This window comes from Artemia franciscana, chromosome 14 (assembly GCF_032884065.1).
Source record: "Artemia franciscana chromosome 14, ASM3288406v1, whole genome shotgun sequence".
NCBI classification, from domain to species: Eukaryota; Metazoa; Arthropoda; class Branchiopoda; order Anostraca; family Artemiidae; genus Artemia; species Artemia franciscana.
Genome location: NC_088876.1, coordinates 25595251 through 25612063, shown reverse-complemented (window position 1 = coordinate 25612063; position 16813 = coordinate 25595251). Strand labels below are relative to the sequence as shown.

General features: G+C 35.5%; 2 protein-coding genes across 3 annotated transcripts in view; both read right to left on the bottom strand.

The window, feature by feature from the left end:
• Positions 1 to 16813, bottom strand: part of LOC136035497 (importin-9-like) — an 82823-nt gene that overhangs the window by 41218 nt on the left and 24792 nt on the right. The gene's annotated exons all lie outside the window — the stretch shown is intronic.
• LOC136035849 (uncharacterized) lies at positions 433 to 16666 on the bottom strand. The gene is made up of 4 exons (XM_065717808.1): positions 16643 to 16666; positions 15989 to 16237; positions 12223 to 12328; positions 433 to 653 (listed from the first exon to the last, which is right to left on the bottom strand). Exons 1-4 carry the CDS (start codon positions 16664 to 16666, stop codon positions 475 to 477), a joined length of 558 nt encoding a protein of 185 aa, XP_065573880.1. The 3' UTR covers positions 433 to 474.

The following is a 16813-nucleotide window of genomic DNA, read 5'->3' as shown; positions in this document are numbered from 1 at the left end:
GCGAAGCGCCACCCCAACAGCTAGTATATATATATATATATATATATATATATATATATATATATATATATATATATATATATATATATATATATATATATATATATATATATATATATACGATCATATTAGGGGAACATAAAACTAACACATCTTTGTTATAAAAATAAGAAAGATTTAAGTCCTCTACGAAACAAACTTTTAGTTACTATAGTCTAGGGTTCACTCTTTACAAGGATGCCCTTAGGCAGCAAACATTATTTAGATAGAATTATTCGGACTTCCAAAAACACGTTTCTTAATTTTCAACTACTGTGGGCTATCGTTCACTCTTTACACGATTGCAGCTATTGCTGTAACCATGACGATACAGAAATGTTTGAGCTTTTGGACTGGAAGCCTAAATCTTCTGTGCTAAAAAAGCAAAATGGGAAAACGTCACAATTTTAATGACATAGTATAAATTAACAGATCTTAGACATTAATCCCTAAAAGACGGAGAGTCTTTTTTTCAGCTTTGTTCAAATAAGGTCGGAAAGAGGTCTCAAAAACACCTTGAGCAACGAACTGCGAAATAAATCCCTTGAGATATACACATAAATTTACAGAATATAGAGGATGTTGCAATACTTCAGCGTAGAAACAAACAGAAGCTGAAAAGAAAACAAAAGTTATAAAAAATAATTGTCTAGGTCCGGTTCCTACAAGCCTGTGGTTTGACACACGATGACATACGATGCAAAACTATGTAAATAAAGATTATAAGAAATGAAACAAAAGAATGTAATAACAAGGTGAGCAGTAAATTAGAAGAACTAACAGTTCAACAGTAAATGGTATCGTTTTTCGACACTCTTCTCAGGTACCAAAAAAGGAAGAGAAACAATTATAAGCTTGCCCGAAGACGATGTTTTTGCTTCCCTTGCATAAAATACATTTCTTGGGGGGGGGAGGGAGCGGGGAGCTTGTGCAGCAAGAAGTTTGTCCTACAGGGATCTTTATTTGTTTTTGTAGAAGGACAACCCAAACTAATTTCTTTTGAATGTGATTGGCTAATTACTTAAAAGCTGATTTTTGGCCTGTTTGCATTAAGTGCAAGAAAATCAAAAAAATAAAAGAGATGAGAGAACTTGGCAGTTGTACTTAACAATTAAACGGGCAAAAAGACAAACTTCTTACGATTACATCCCCTCTTAAGGAATTCCAAGAGGATATCCAAATCGTCTCACCCAAAACAAAAGAAATGTTTTAAGAAAAAAATAATTGCATCCATGAAAACCAGAGGATGGCCTTATCAACTTGGCAAATTTCCAGATCCTATTGAACAAACAACATATTGCAAATGAGTAACAATTGAAGAAAAGCTACCTATACTTGATGGCAGAGATAATTCTGTCCATTTATTTTGGCTGTTATTCAAGAATTCTCTTATTTGGCAGCACAGCACCATTGGTGATACATAGATCTTGCAAGTGCTATTATTTTTTTCTTTTTTTTTTCTTTTTTTGCAAATTATTAGTTTAAGTTTGTAATTTTACCAATGAACACAGGAAAATCCTGCATTTAAGGAATCAGATCATAAGTTTCTACCCAATTTGCTAAACAAAGTGAAAGCTTAAGCTAATTCAACACCCCTCATATCGGGGTAATAATGCAAACTGTCCTTCACTTTGAACTAACATAAAAATTGAACTAAGATAAAACACTAACATAAAACTAGCATAAAAATTAGAAAATGACCAGACGCAATAAACATAAAATAACCGATCGTGCTCATGACAAAGAATTTATGACAAAGGTAAATTATTATTGGTGGTAAAAATAAGAATTGTATCCAAGCATTAAAAAAAGAAAAATCTAAAACAAAGAAGAAAACCTAAAACAAAGAAGAAATGAAGTTATTTGAGGTAACTTCCAGAAACAGGCCTTTACATTTACCTTCTATGAACAAAACAGTGGCATACATTAACTTCAATGAAAATCCTTGGGGGTTTTCTTAGCAGATGCAGCAAAAACGTTCTGTATTTTTTTTTTCAAATAAAATTAGCTGTTTAAAGAAGGAAATCGTTCAAAAGTTATTTTTAAACAGACCTATAGCCCCTCTTTTTCATGTGGTTCTACATTGAACATATTAAAAAGAACACACTTAAAAACACAATCTATTATACAATTTTAGAAAGAGACTTTGCAGGATTACAACTTTATAAATTTAATATATAAAAAAGTTGTTTTTAAAACGGAAGAAAACTGTGACGGTAATTTTTTAAAGCAAGAATCAGGATTACATTGAATCAAGAGACAATCTATTCATGACTCTTTAAACTATCCATATACTGAGGGGAAGCCAAAAGAAAGGAACACCGAAGAAACGTTTAATACAAAATAGTTGGGTTAGCGGTAATCTCTGAAAATCATGACTGATCCAACACGGTTAAACTCCTCCGCCCACCCTGACAGGAATCAAACCTATCTAGGTCCAAATCTTTTTTTAATTCTGGCAACTATATACATATCTGTTTATCTATTCTTTTTTCCTTTAATCTATACTCAATCAACATAAGCTGATGATCCTTTTACACTGTTGCGAACCGTTGTAGAATTTTTGGAGAAGGCTTATTTGGAAGGAAATCGCCATATCATGAGCTCTTTTATTTATTTTTGAAAATATTCGTCATGGTACAGGCATCTATGAGTGCAACACAATACTGAAAATGGCACTTTACGATACGTTTTTATTTCCAAATCGAAAGACTTGGAAACATAAAAACAGTAGCATTATAATTCACAGGGTAAAAAACTCTTAACCGGACGATTACAATCCCCAATCTTATACACTCCACCTCCTAGCCCCCTTAACAAGTTTATCATGTTTCAACAAGCATCAAACACTGCAACAAGTGTTCGGCAATTCTTTATTTTCGACAAGTTTTCCTTAGCAAGTTTCAGAAGTTCCGCATGCTGACCAATGGTCTGTGCTGCGCAGGTGAAAATCTCCTGATTCGATGCTTTCGGCTGGGCAAGAATGCGTGATTGGGGAAAAATCATCCGATGCTTCCAGTGTTTTACCCCTAGATTTCTTCAGATGCCCATTTAGAGCTGGGTCGACCCTAGCTGTGCTTACAGTCACATCACTGACCCCCGTTCTAAACCATTTAACCAGCGACACCAGGACTCGAACACCTGAACCCATGATTTAAAGTTTGGTACGCTAACCACTCGGCAATTAAATTAGGAGTGTGAAATTACAGGTACAAAACTATACTAGCAAATGTTTTCCAAGTCGGATATTTGGATAGCCTTCTCTATCCATTGCAAAGAACGCTGAACACTTCAAACTTGGTTCCAAAGGTCTAACCTAAGAAGGACAAAAAAGAACATGAAATGAAAAGAAAACAAGACAAAACCCAGGCACATGAGCAGGATTTTTTTTTTGGAGAACAACTCTATGAAAGTACCAAGGAATTCCGATCTACAGGGAAAACATAAGAAATTACACAACAAATGGCCAAGGTCTCAAAATTCTAAAATGGTCAGACTCGAAGGCCTTACTCTTGTAGAAATCCCAGAAAGAGAGTAAATAAAACAAAATAATAAATTTTAAAACCTTAACATTCTTTATTATAAGAATTTCAAAATAGAAATACTTGTCGTTTGAAAAACCATTTCACAAAATTCTTTTGATTTTTGGATCTTCTTCTGTCTACTCTCTTGTTGTTTGATAAGGACTGCTTGTCTTGTATTCTTTTTTTTTTTTGCTCCGGACGAGGGTCAGATTATTAAGCGTTCTAATCAAGTACCAATTACAAGAATTAAGAAATTTTCTCCCAAAAGAAGCAATTCTCGTTTAGCGTTGAGATTGCCGCGGTAGAATGTCGAATGAAGGTTTCAACCATTTGCTAGAAAAATATATATTTAGTATGCCAGAAAAAGATACCAAGAATCTAAACAAAGTATGTAAACAAATTCAGTTAGTAAACTGGGCTCTTTTTGATTCGCCAAACAAGGAAGATAATTCGCCATATTTGATATGGCTGAGAAAATTAAAATATAAGAAGTTCATGCGGTACGTATTCAACAAAGTGGAATTTATAAGGAAAGACATTACTAATGTTGACACAATCTATAAAGAGTGGCAAAAATATTGCCGATTAATACCGACATACGGATGAATACAAGTAAATAAAAGGTATGATAAGGTCCTGCTTGTCAAAGTTTTCAGATCTAACTCTGTATGGAGTTTCCCAAAGGGAAAGATAGAAGAAAACGAAAGTGAACTAGATTGCGCTGTCCGTGAAGTTTTTGAGGAAAACGGATATCGCTGTAACAGGCGCCGCACTGACTTAAGCCGATATATCGACTAGGGCGAACAGATCAGTTATAGCCGCTATTACAAGCTGTTTATAATTTATGACGTGAATGAAGAAACAAACTTTAAACCAAAGTCGAAGCATGAGATCACCGATATTAAATGGCATTCAATATCCGAAATATGTAATAAAATTAATACCAAACAATACAGACTTGTTTGGCCATATATGGATAGACTCTTGTCAAAAGTTGAGTCACAGAAAGTAACAGATCAAAGATACAAAATTAAAAGTAAATTGAATACTACACATTTTGGCTCTCGAATTTTCTGTCCTCCCATGGCCTATAATTGTGGCGGGAATCAGGCTTTTCCACCTTGCTCAGTGACTTTTATAGACTGTATTGTCTATGTTTTCAAAGATAAGATGTTGTTTAGGATTCCTTCGAGATTTACGAAAAAAGCTTTTCCATTTCATGCAATGGGACAATTTCTTTTTACAGTATTGATTGCTTCTTCTTGGGGCACCCTTGGAAAACAAGAACTTTGCTTAATCTCATCAAAATTCAGGTGACCCTTATTGGTTAAATTCGGGATTACACAAATTGTACTTGATAGTCAAGCTCCCTCACCCCTGAACGAATTAATTGGAATCAAGTTACAACTCAACTGCCTGTAAGTTACACTATAAATGCCTGTAAATATGACGTCAGAAGCATCCCTCTAGGCAGATTAAGCGCACAGGTATCCTATTACTTTAAGCGCACATTAACCCATCATTCCTACGACATCCATGATATTATATCGATTTTCCGTTGATAAGGAAATTTCTGGAAGCATTTTTATCCGAGTTTCTTTTGCCAAGTTTTTTGTTCAATAATTGAAGTAAGGTTGGAGTGACATGATGTCTAATAAACGAAGTTTTAATAAGGATATAAATATGCAGTTGGATCAGATCTTTTTGTACTCTAATCGTATCGAACCGATTATTGATAATTGATTATGAATAAAACCGGCCAGACATCATTATTGCAATTTAATGGCCCTGAGCACATCTGTTTTCCATTACCAGATTTGCGCACGAGTTTGGGTCCCCACGTCCCCATCAAAGACGCAATGCCCCCCATCAGGATCCAAACTCCCCCTCTAGGGCCCAATGCCACCCCATCCCAATTTTTTTGAATTTAATATTATTATTTTTCATTTATTTTTTTTCTTTAACTTTGAAAATTTTCAACTTTTTATTCAAAACAATTTTTTTTGAACAGAATGTTTTTGGACTTAGAATTTTCTTGGGACTTTAAATTATTTTTATAATTTTTGGAATTTTTTGGGACTTAGAATTATCTTGGGACAATGAGAATTTCCTGGTATATTCCCGAGAATTTCAAGAATGATACGTTATCTGGTATTGCATATTTGTTCAGGTTGTTATTGAAACAATGAAATACATCCTGTGACAGCTCTCACATCTGGTCTTTTCACACAGATACTGTTGCACCCCACACTCTGATGTATCACTGGAGTTACTAACACCTTTTTTAACATCATTTCAAGAATATGCATCTTGATTTCCTAGAATTTCTTAGTATGTTTCTGAAAATTTAAAAAATGATGCGTTATCTGGTATTGTGTGTAATCATTCATCTTGTCACTGAAACAATACAAAACATCCCGTGACAGTCCTCAAATATGGTCCTGGCGTGTACGCAGGGGGGAACCTTCGGGCCTCCTCCCACGACATTTTTTGAAATGTTTAACTTCCCCATGGTTTCTTCTGATTTCTGGCAAAAGTAGGACATTTACAAAGAATCTAGATACATGTGTGAAGCCTTTTTTGGAGGATTTTACAGCATGCAATTATCCGGTCAAGTCACTGCCAAATAATTAACCCATTTTCTGTCTAACTTTTTACCCTCTTTGAAGTAATTAGCAATTGTACTGTTATTTTTCTTTTGTAAAGAGAGTTTGCTTTCCACAGCAAAATAGAATTATCCTCGATATTAGGGCGTTTATCCCCCCTTTTCAGGATAAAGTATAGATTTTAATGGATCAATTTTGGAAACAATCATTTTTCATTAAAATCTACGTTTTTGCAATAGAAGAACAACCCCCCCCCAAGCACCCATATTGCACTGTTATCCCTAAAATTTCCCTTTCAGTGGGATATAATAGATTAATCACTGGTTCTAAATCGTTAAGAACATAACCCGAGCCTAAAACATACTTTTGAGGCTTCAGTCTTCTTCCCCTAATCCACTACAATACTACAGATTAAAGTTAATCTGTATTTTCCGATATACGTGCTTTTTGCATTACTAAAAATGTGCTACTTTATATCTGCTGTTTTGAAGGTTTTGCCCCCCCCCCCTAAAAAAAAATCCCGTGTACGTGCCTGATCTGGTCATTTGAGATAACAACTGAGTCAACAACACTTTTAGCTTCTAAACAGTTTCCCATTGATTTTATGAAATTTATGGGGTTTTTGGGGACTTTTTTGGATTTGGAATTTTTTAGCGAGCTTAAAATTATTTTAGGACGCTGAGAAATTTCTTGTTATGTTCCCAAGAAATTCAAGAATTGTGCGTTATCCGGTATTACGAAATTATTCATGTTATCAGTGAAACAATACAATACATCATATGAAAGCCCCAACACCTGGTGTTTCGATACATAGATACTGTTGCAGCCCAAACTCTGATATACTTTCTGAGTTGCTAACACCTATTTTGGCATCATTCCAAGAATATGCACCCTGATTTCCTAGAATTTCAAGAATGATTCGCTATATGGTATTGTGCAATCATTCATTTTGTTCATGGCATGTTTCCGAGAATTTCAAGAATGATTTGATATTTCTCATTGCGTAATCATTCATGATGTCAGTGAAACAATACGATACATCCTGTTACAGCCCTTACATCTGGTCTTTTGAGATAATAACTGAGTCAAAATTATTTTTAGCTTTCAAGCAGTTTTCTATTGTTTGTATGAAATCTATAATTCTTTTGAGACTTAAAATTATTATTTATTAGGGACTTGGAGCACTGAGAATTTATAGAATGATGATACACCATCTGATATTGCGTAATCATTCATATTATCCGTGAAACCATATAATACATCCTGTGACAGCCCTCACATCGGGTCTTTTGAAAAAAAACTGAGTCAACAGAATTTTTAGCTTCTTAGAAATTTCCATTGATTTTATGGAATTTATGTTGTTGTTTTAGGACCTAGAATTATTTTTACTATTTTTAGTTAGAATTTATTGGTATGTTTCCAAAAATGATGCGTTATCTGGTATTGCTTAATCATTCTAATCTCGAGAAAAAAAAATTAGTCAAAAAAATAATAATTTTAACACCCAAAAAGCTATAGATTTCATAAAATCAATGGAAAACTACTTGGAAAAATGATGCGTTATCTGGTATTGCGTAATCATTCTAATCTCGAGAAAAAAAATTAGTCAAAAAAATAATAATTGTAACACCCAAAAAGCTATAGATTTCATAAAATCTATGGAAAACTACTTGGAAGATAAAAAAAATGTTGTGGATTCAGTTGTTATCCCAAAACAGCACATGTGAGGGCCTAAGAGTAAAAAAAAAATAAGAATAATTCGAACTACCGAAAACCCCCATAAATTTCATAAAGTCGGATCTGGTCGGAAGTTAAAATTAGAGCTTTAAAGCACAAGATCCTTCTAAATATCAAATTTCATTAAGATCTGGTCACCCTTTCGTAAGTTACAAACACCTAAATTTTCAAAATTACCCCACCAATGACGTTGGATCTGGTTGAGACTCAAAATAAGAGATCTGAGTTACGAGTTCCTTCTAAATATGAAGTTTCATGAAGATCCGATCACTCCTTCTTAAGTTAAAAATACGTCATTTTTTCTAATTTTTCAGAATTAACCCCCCCCCCAATAAAGCGGATCTTTCCAATTATATAAATCACGTATCTAAGATTTTTGCATATTTTTCCCACCAAGTTTCATCCCGATCCCTCCAATCTAAGCGTTTTCCATGATTTTAGGTTCCCCCACCCCAAACTCCCACCAATGTCACCAGATCCAGTCGGGATTTAAAATAAGAGCTTTGAGACACGATATCCTTCTAAATATCAAATTTTATTGAGATCCGATCACCCGTTCGTACGTTAAAAATACCTCATTTTTTTTAATTTTTCAGAATTAACCCCCCCCCCCCCAACTACCCCAAAGAGAGCGGATCCGTTCCGGTTATGTCAATCATATATCTAGGACTTGTGATTATTTTTCCACCAAGTTTCATCCCGATCCCTCAACACTAAGTGTTTTCCAAGATATTATGTTTCCCCCTTCCAAATCCCCCCCCCCCAATGTCACCAGATCAGGTCGGGATTTAAAATAATAGCTCTGAGACACGATATCCTTCCAAACATCAAATTTCATTAAGATCTGATCAACCGTTCGTAAGTTAAAAGTACTTCAATTTTTCTATTTTTTTCAAATTAACGGGCCCAGGACTCCCCCCCCCCCCAGATGGTCAAATTGGGAAAACAAATATTTATAATTAAATCAGGTTCGGTCCCTGATACGCCTGCCAAATTTCATCGTCCTAGCTCACCTGGAAGTGCCTAAAGTAGCAAAACCAGGACCGACAGAATTTGCCATAAAAAAACTCCAAAAAGGCCTTAATCAGACTAGTTCTCATAGATAGTTTGGAACCTACTTCACTTAAATCGCAATCAAAAACCCTACAACTGCACAGTGAAGCCCTAAACGCTTTATTTTTTCTAAACACGATCCTAATTTATCACACGACAGGGCAAATAGTCGCTCAGATTCATCATTGTTATAATGTGTTGGTAAATAAACATATACAGAGACAGAAATCTCAACTCGAATGGCTAAATAATGATCACTTGCCTCAAACAGACTAGACCTAAGTGACGATGAAACAAGGATCCCTAAGCCTCCGAAGGACTTCCCTCAGGTATTAAGTATTTTTGCGGGAACGCAGCAAGAAGTTTCACCATCTAATCTCATTATATTTGTACTACACTTTGACAAAAAATGCTCTTGTATACATATAACATCATATTACGCAAGCAGCCTGGTTAGCACTGGTAGTTTATTCGCGAAAGAGCCATTTATATTCCGAGATAGGAAATTTATCACAGAAGTCATTGGCTAACCGTTTTACGGTTTTTAGGGCAGTTATATTACTGTATTGTATTGTTTAATTGACAACATGAATGATTACGCAATACAAGGTAGCACATCGTACTTGAAATTATCGGAAACATGCCATGAAATTCATTGATTTTATCAAATGTGACAGCCCTCACTTCTGGTCTTTTGAAATACAGATACCGTGGCAGCCCATGCTCCGATATACTATTGGAGTTGCTCAAACCTTTTTTGGCATCATCGTAAAAATATGCATCCTGGTTTCCGAGTTTCTTGGCGTGTTTTCGAGAATTTCAAGAATGAAAACATCATGTGTGTCGTAGGAATAATGGGGTACTGTGGGCTCAAAGTAATAGGATACCAGTGCTCTTAAACTGCACACAGGGATACATCTGACGTCTTCCCCATGAAAATTATTTTAACAAAACATAGTCTCGAGCCAAATCTTCACACAGTTGTGGCCCATCTGCATCGTTCTTCAGGCCAGAAAAGTTTAGCACGCCAACTTTCACAACAAGCTATCAAGCCGTTTTCGTGAAAAATTTAGCCAAAAAGCACACATAACCATAATTGTATATCATGCAGAGGAAAATTTTTTCCAATTTTTCTTAGTAAACAACAAACCCCAATTACAACTTACGTCATCATATGATTGTACTATAACGTCATTTATTGTCGCAACCTACGATTATGATGTCCTTCATCATCTTGTATACAAAGATGCAATCTTTTGTCAAAAAATGATTTTCTTTTCCAACATTTTATTTTGTTATTTACAAAAGCACGAAGATATGGGCAATTTCTTTAGATAAGCCCTTAAACAGCACTCTATGATGTTCCAGTGGCCTGCAAGCGGCGAAGAAGAAAAATAGAAAAAAAAAGAATTCATCAGTACTAACCCTGAAAAAAAAGAATTTCCTTATTGTTCAAGCTAGGGGACTGTAAGTTTGCTGAATAGGGACCATGGTGATTTCAATGGTGTACCTTTTGTTTTGATCTGACTCCATTTTTTTAGGAGGATTGGGTAATTTTTAAAAATTCACTTGAAATGATTGTCAAAATAAAATTTTACTATTAAGACTAATTAAGATAATAGTTACCTCCCTGAATCTATTAGAAATGGCATTTTTTCTCACTTGTCAGTTTTGACCTTTTTTTTTTTTTTTTTTTTTTGGTTACAAATATTGTTACATTTTTAAAGAGTTCAAGCCCTATATGATGGATTGTGGTACTCCCTCAAAACGCAAACGCAAGTCGTTTTGAACAATTGATCCGGCCATGAAAAACAGTGTTTTGACTTGTTTTTTTTTTTAGCTTAAAAGGTAACTTTTTTAGCTTATCTCACTTTTCAAAAACCAATTGGCAGAACGATTAAGCTTTTGAAGTGTCAAGAACAGTGATTTTAATGGGGATAAAACAAACAAAATAATAAATACCTGATTTTGCAATTGAATAATGAGGTTTTATTTTGGCACATCATCATCAGCAGTAAAACTAAAAGACATCAATAAAAACAAACAAAATTTATACCCAATAAACTAATTACATATAGTTTATTACTCTTATTTTTTTCTATTGAACAGCGGAAGCAAATGTCCTTGACCTTTTTGGTTCCAGCTCATTAGATTTATCTGACATATCAGGTGGGCAGAGGTCATAGCTCTTAGGTGAAATGAAATTTACTTTCTTTGACTTCAGTAAATTATCATAAATTGAATTCAGTCCAAATTCACCTGCATATCTGTTTATGGAATTATTCTTGAACAATTTTTTTTTATTTCGATTGTTTCCCTGAAAATTTGCTTTAAACCTTGGTCCCTAGAAATCAAAGAAACATTTTCAAACAAAGTAAAATGATTTGGATAATTATTGATTTTTGAATTAAAATGGAATAGTTGTGGGCATCAAGTCATGGCTAATTGTAGAAAAGCCAAGACAGTCCAATTGAGTGGGAAGAAAAACCTGGCATTAATTGCCCCCCCCCCCTTCATTGCTGATGCTACCATCTCCCACTTATGCCACACCTCTCATGTCACTCCACAATGCCAAACTAGGATGTCACTCCACAGAGTCAATCTGTTGGAGGGTCTCCCCCGATATAGCCGACGAGGAATCTTCAGGTTTGGAATTTTGCTTTAAGGACGATGAAATAGAATTATGATGTTGTAGCAATCTCATTTTTAAATTCTAGTTAGTACGTCCCATATAAAAGCTTCCACAAGTACAAGGAATTTTATAAGCCCCACTTTGTTGCTCTACAGAAGTTCGATCCTTTCCAGAATTTAAAAAACTAGCCAAATTATTACTACCTCTTAAAGCTACCTTTACACCATTATTTTGTAAAATTCTTTTAAGTTTTTCAGTCTGCCCTGGAACATATGGTAAAGATCAAAAAACATCCTTCTTTTCTGTTGTTTTCAGAATATCGTTAGAAAATTCTAGAAATTTTTTCTAGTTTTCCAAAATAATACCTTTCGTCTTTCAACTGCATTTCCATCCCTTTCGTCATGCAAAGGCAGTGTGGTCTTCAAAGTTATCTAAGAGGAGACAAAATAGTGAATTTTATTCCCAATCATTTGTTCAGTGTTATCTGCCCAATATGAGGCTCTTATAAGTGCTGTAGCTTATTTTTGAAAAAAAAAATGTCAAGATAATCCCATTAATTTTCGTCAAGACAATAAGAACTTTTTTTTCAAGCATGGAAAAAATAATGTATTGTGAACATAGAAATTCTTACCCAAATCGTTGCAATCTTCTTCTTTTAGGAGAGTAGACAAGTCAACTACTTCACTTTCGAAATTTTCACTAGCATCCCCACCTATTTCGCTTTCATGCCCACTCTCCTGAAAAATAAAAATATTCTATGGTTACCATAGCATGAAGACGACGCAATGAATTTGAATACAATTGACTCAGTTCCATATATTATTTACAAGTCCTGTGGTGGCGCAGTGGATTTGACCTTAGCTTGGTAATACGGGACCCAGAGATCGAATCACGCTGCAGGAATGCACTCCAGGGCAGACGCAGGGACCATAGTAGTCAAGAAGCGTCGTTAATTCTTAAATAATATATTATTTACAAATCATGATAAGTTGGGAACATCAGCCATCAGTAGAACATTTAGTATCGAATATTTTGAAGATAGATTTCAACTGTCTTCAAAAGAGGTTTTCAAACATTTTAAAAAGAAGTTTCAACTCTTTTCTGCAGTTGATTTACTTGCACTGAGACAGTGCTGCAGATCTTATCATCACAAAACAATAGTAACACCCATACAAACCTTGTTAATACATATGTTGCAATGGCCTAAATAACTACTGCCACCTGATTTCTCAGCTTTTTGGCTATTTAATGCTATCTTTTATGGTAAGTTGCCAATATGTACAGAAATAAAAGGCAAATTTTGCCTGTTTTACGTCTGAAGCACCACAATACCTCTTTTTAGATACCTTTACATAGTCTAATGCATACCTTCTATGAATACATAAGTATTATACCTTCATACACTCTAAAGCCATTTAAGTTACCAAAGCAACAATATAAAGGAGCTTGCAAGGCCACTGGGACCTTACCTAGAACTTAGTTCCTCTGGCACCATTAGTGGCACATAGGGCGTCGACGAGGCCTCTCCACTCGTCCCGAAGTGATGGTTTAGGGGTAACATCTTTCCATTCAGGCACTAACAAAGTTTCAGCCATCCTCAGATCTCGGTCAAAACTTCGCCGCAAAGAGTTCTTTACACGGTCTCATCTTCTTCTGTTGCCTGGTTTCCAGTCGTAAGCTGCCCAAGATGCCCTAAATATGTCCATCCCTTCTTCCTTAGAACAGCAGTAATGAGAGGCTTTTCAGTGCTACTACAAATTTCAGAGCTAGTAACTCTCTTTTGCCAGCTTATATTTAAAATTCCCTTAAGCACATATATAAGAATGCAAGAATTCTGTTTTCGAGCTGTTGATTCAATTTCCAGAACTAACTAGCATAGAGAAGTATGAAGAGCACATAGATATTGAAGGGACGTAACATCAACCGCAAAAAATATTTGGTTCTCCTCCAAATAGGCTTTAGTCTATTCAAAGCTCCGGTTGACTTGCCAATTCAGAGTTTAGTCTCACTCATTAAATCACCATCACAATCGATTCAGCTACCCAGGTATTTCAAATCCTTCCCCTGTTCTAGATTTGTATTCTTGTGGTGCAGAACAAATGGTGAGCTTATGACGGGCATGCTCTTTGATATGTCAACGTTAATGATTAGGCTGACTTTTTCTAAATTTTCTATAATTGCGTCAAGTAGCTGCCATAGCCTCTGTTGAGAATTTTCTAGTAAGACTACGTCATCCACGAAATGCAAATAAGAGTTGCTTATTGCTTACTTTTACACCATATCCAGACTTTTGTCTTAACACATTGTCCATTATAACTACAAAAGGAAATGGAGAGGGAGCGAGGACTTCAAAAAGGGCTTTACTGCACTAATATTCTTATTCATTATCACATATAGATGGGGTCAATACAGCCATTAAAAAAGAAAAATTTTTCAAAATATTTGTAGTTTAAAGGGTTTAAAGGTCCTGACTTGATTCGGGACCATGCAAAAAAGCTTTGGGCTTAATTTAATCCCTTCAAGTACATTGGTAGTTTTATGTTTAGCAGATTATGAATATAAGAAGTCTTTTGTATCAATGTTTAGACTAGATTCTCTTTAATACTGATCTCTCTACATATTGCATTGCTCTCTCTACTGGTCTCTCTAGTTACGATGTCCTTCTAAATATCAAAATTCATTAAGATTCGATCACCCACTCGTAAGTTATAAATACCTAATTTTTTCTAATTTTTCCTCTCCCTTTAGCCCCCCAGATGGTCGAATCTGGGGAAAACGACTTTATCAAGTCAAATTGTTCAGCTCCCTGACACGCCTATCAATTTTAATCGTCCTAGCTCGTCCAGAAGCACGAAACTCGCCAAATCACTGAACTCCTCCCCCCAACTCCCCCAAAGAGAGCGAATGCAGTACGATTCTGTCAATCACGTATCAAGGACATTTGTTTATTCTATCCACCAAGCTTCATCCCAATTCCTACACTCCAAGTGTTTTTCCAAGATTTCCCCCTCCAACTCCCCCAAATGTCAAACGATCTGGTCGGGATTTGAACTAAGAGCTCTGAGACATGAATTCTTTCTAAAAATCAAATTTCATTAAGATCCGATCATCTATTCGTAAGATAAAAATACCCCAATTTTCACGTTTTCCAAGAATTCCGGTTTCCCCTATCAACTCCCCCCAACGTCACAGGATCTGGTCGGAATTTAAAATAAGAACTTTAAAGCACAAGATCCTTCTAAATATCAGATTTCATTAAGATCTGGTCACCCTTTCGTAAGTTACAAATACCTCAATTTTCCAAATTACCCCCCCCCCTCCAATTCCACCAAAGAGAGCAGATCCGGTCCGGTTATTTCAGTCACGTATCTTAGACAGGTTTTATTCTTCCCATCCAGTTTCATCCTGATCTCACCGCTTTAAGTATTTTCTAAGATTTCCGCCCCCCCCCCACAATTACGCTTGATCCGGTTGAGATTTAAAATACGAGATCTGAGTTAGAGTTCCTTCTAAATATGAAGTTTCATGAAGATCCGATCACTCCTTCGTAAGTTAAAAATACGTAATTTTTTCTTATTTTTCAGAATTAACCCCCCCCCCCCCCCCAATAGATCGGATCCGTTCCAATTATATAAATCACGTATGTAAGACTTCTGCTTATTTTTCCCACCACGTTTCATCCCGATCCCTCCAATCTATGCGTTTTCCATGATTTTAGGTTCCCCCACCCCAAACTTCCCCCAACGTCACCAGATCCACTCAGGATTTAAAACCAGAGCTTTGAGACAAGATATCCTTCTAAATATCAAATTTCATTGAGATCCGATAACCCGTTCGTAAGTTAAGAATACCTCATTTTTTCTAATTTTTCAGAATTAACCCCTCCCCCAACTACCCAAAAGAGAGCGGATCCGTTCCGGTTATGCCAATCATGTATCTAGGACTCGTGATTATTTTTTCCACCAAGTTTCATCCCGATCCCTTCACTCTAAGTGTTTTTTAAGTTTTAGGTTTAAGGGTATAGATAGAGAAGAATAAGATAGAGTAAGATAAAACATAATGAGTGCCAAAATTGGCTAAAATATTCACAGTTCCATGTGAATATCCTCTCCTTGTTTTGTCAGGCTTTCACTTACAAAAAAAGAAAAACAAAACAAGAAAGGGAGACAACAAAGTGGGCTTCGCTACCGCACTTATATCGTACCAATGTTAACAAGGAAACAAAGAGAGAAAGAGAAATATAGATAACGAAAGAAAGGATTAGAGATAGAGAGAGAGAGAGAGAGAGAGAGAGAGAGAGAGGAGAGAGAGGAGAGAGAGAGAGAGAGAGAGAGAGAGAGAGAGAGAGAGAGGAGAGAGAGAGAGAGAGAGAGAGATATTGTCTCTTTAAGTGTCACTTTATCATGACTAGCCTCATCACTCCAGCTATCCACTTCTAGCTTTGATTGCATAAAGGAAAGTAAGAGTTTTAAGATTTTGACTAGCAGCGATATTGGAGTATGTTCAACGTGTGTTTCTTTCTTCTGGGCTTGAGTTCTAACCGAGGTTTCTTCACACAAAATATCATCATCATTCACTTGGATTGCAACTAATCGCTGGTCACTAGAATTTATTCCATACTGAAGAACTTCGCCAAAGCAATGTAACTAAAAAAGAAGAAACTTATTGCTACTTGATTAATGCAATAACGTTTCCTATTTGCACATCCACGGACAAAGAAGATAAATAAGCCTGATGAAAGATAAAAGTTTAAAATGGCCACTTGTTATTAAAGGACAGACTTATTAATGAGAGAAGGGGGGAGGGTATGTGCTTAAGAACATCAAGATGAGTTGGAAGTTTTATAGAAAAGGCCATTGCGTGCCCACCCTCATTCCCTAATTTCCATTTAAACAGCAGCACCCATTTCCATTAAAAGGTGCTTTTCTCCAATGTACTAATATAATAAAGTATTCAACTTCGTGGATCTTGCGCATATAATAGTCCTAAATTAATTTTAAGTGTTTTCAAAGATTTCAGGTTAAAGGCCTGGAAATTATTTTGAATATAACGTAATTGTTGGCGTTATCATACATTGTCTTTAATTTGGGCATACAGAAATATAGATTTAAACAATGCATAAGGATTCAGATAGGGAAACTTGGTGGAAAAAAATCCAATTAATAGAAAAAACTCTTTATTTATTCTATGCAAATTGCATTTTGGTCAAGTGTTTTCAATCT

Coding starts and splice junctions, on each gene's coding strand:
- LOC136035849 (XM_065717808.1), bottom strand. CDS start 16,666: ATGTATGATAACGCCAACAATTAC. Junction 12,329..15,988: donor ATGAGGCTAGTCATGATAAA/GTGACACTTAAA, acceptor TTTATTTTTCAG/GAGAGTGGGCATGAAAGCGA. Junction 654..12,222: donor AGAAGATTGCAACGATTTGG/GTAAGAATTTCT, acceptor TTTTCTTTTCAG/CTTCTGTTTGTTTCTACGCT.